At 39.3% G+C, this 1,384-nt stretch overlaps 1 protein-coding gene across 1 annotated transcript in view; it reads left to right on the plus strand.

Annotated features, from left to right (window-relative positions):
• The window catches only part of LOC119592555 (cytochrome P450 2U1-like), an 18,529-nt gene that overhangs the window by 9,621 nt on the left and 7,524 nt on the right, over positions 1 to 1,384 (plus strand). The window contains exons 5-6 of the mRNA XM_037941424.1: positions 119 to 309; positions 712 to 911. Of these exons, the coding sequence (XP_037797352.1) occupies positions 119 to 309; positions 712 to 911 (391 nt within the window). The remainder of the gene's footprint in view (positions 1 to 118; positions 310 to 711; positions 912 to 1,384) is intronic.

Consider the following 1,384-nt stretch of genomic DNA (forward strand, 5'->3'; position numbering starts at 1 on the left):
AGTCAATCAAGAAGAAGAAGAAAAAAATGCTCGCACACTCAAATCTGAAAAAAGCGAAACCGTCTTACAAACTGCGCAGCCATTAGCCCTTAAACGAGCTCGTTTATCCCTCCGCCAGAAAAGGGTCGGCCAGCCCTACAACCTGCACTACGACCTGGCCACCTCCGTCCTCAACATCGTGTGGCACATGTTCGTGGGTGAGCGGTTCCCGATGGGCGACAAAAACCTCCGCTGGATCGTCGATTCGCTCGAGATGTCTCTCACGCTGGTCGAACAAGGCGGCTTCTTGAACTACACGCCGATGATCCAGTATGTGGTGGATTACAGGCCCATTGTATTTATCTTTATATCTTACGGGGCGATTGTGTTTACGTTTATATCTCTTATGGGTCGACTGTATTTAGATTTATATCCTTTACAGGTCGATTGGATTAACTTTTATATATTCATATCTTTTTATTTACGCAGGTGGAACAATGCATCTTCTTGATAATCCTGTCAACAGATCGGTTTTATTTACGTTTCTATCCTTTTATGTTACTTTTATTGCTAATTACTTTATTTTTACTACTCATTGCCTAAACCTCTGAAATCGCGTTGGGGCATGACGTTATATATCCTTTAAACTCTTAGAGGAATCCTAATGTTTCTTGTCGGAAGGCTCTCCCCCAAAATCTAACATTCTAATAATTCCCTGCATGTTTCCTACAGATTTATCGGCACATTCCTGAAGCCGAAAGCCTTCAAGGTCGGTTACAACGTGAAACATCGCCTTGAGTATTTCGAAAAGCTGATCCAGGAACACAAAGCCAACCTGGACAACCCCGACCGCAACTTCGACCTCATGTACCAGTACTTATTGGAACAACGACGCCAGATCGAGCAGGGAAATGCCGAGACTATCTTCACTGGTAAGAGAGCGAACACGAAGGCAAATGGGGTATTGCAGTTTTCTAATGTACCTAGGATTAATCCATTTTCTTTCATTTGTATATATCATCCCTTGTAGAGAAATTGTTCTTTTAACTTCTGTTTGCCGAAAATACGCATTATAAGATCTTTCACTGGTTAGTTTAAATACCTCATAGGTTAAACAGATATATCGAGAATTAATTAGTTATTACTTATACTTAACATCCCTAATTATACATTCAGTCTTCCTTCAGCGCAAACACCTCTCCAAACTAATATAAACATATTTATCTGACTATTTTCCGGGAAAACTTCAGTGAATCATCTTTTATTAGTTTCCACTTATAAATCTCTATTTACGCCAAATGCAGACATAGCATATACACCTTGCATATGTAAAAAAAATATTTTAAATATGATACGGACTGAATTTGTTTATATATACAACACCAAGACAACAGAATTATATATG

Source organism: Penaeus monodon, chromosome 30, assembly GCF_015228065.2.
Source record: "Penaeus monodon isolate SGIC_2016 chromosome 30, NSTDA_Pmon_1, whole genome shotgun sequence".
Lineage (NCBI taxonomy): Eukaryota > Metazoa > Arthropoda > Malacostraca > Decapoda > Penaeidae > Penaeus > Penaeus monodon.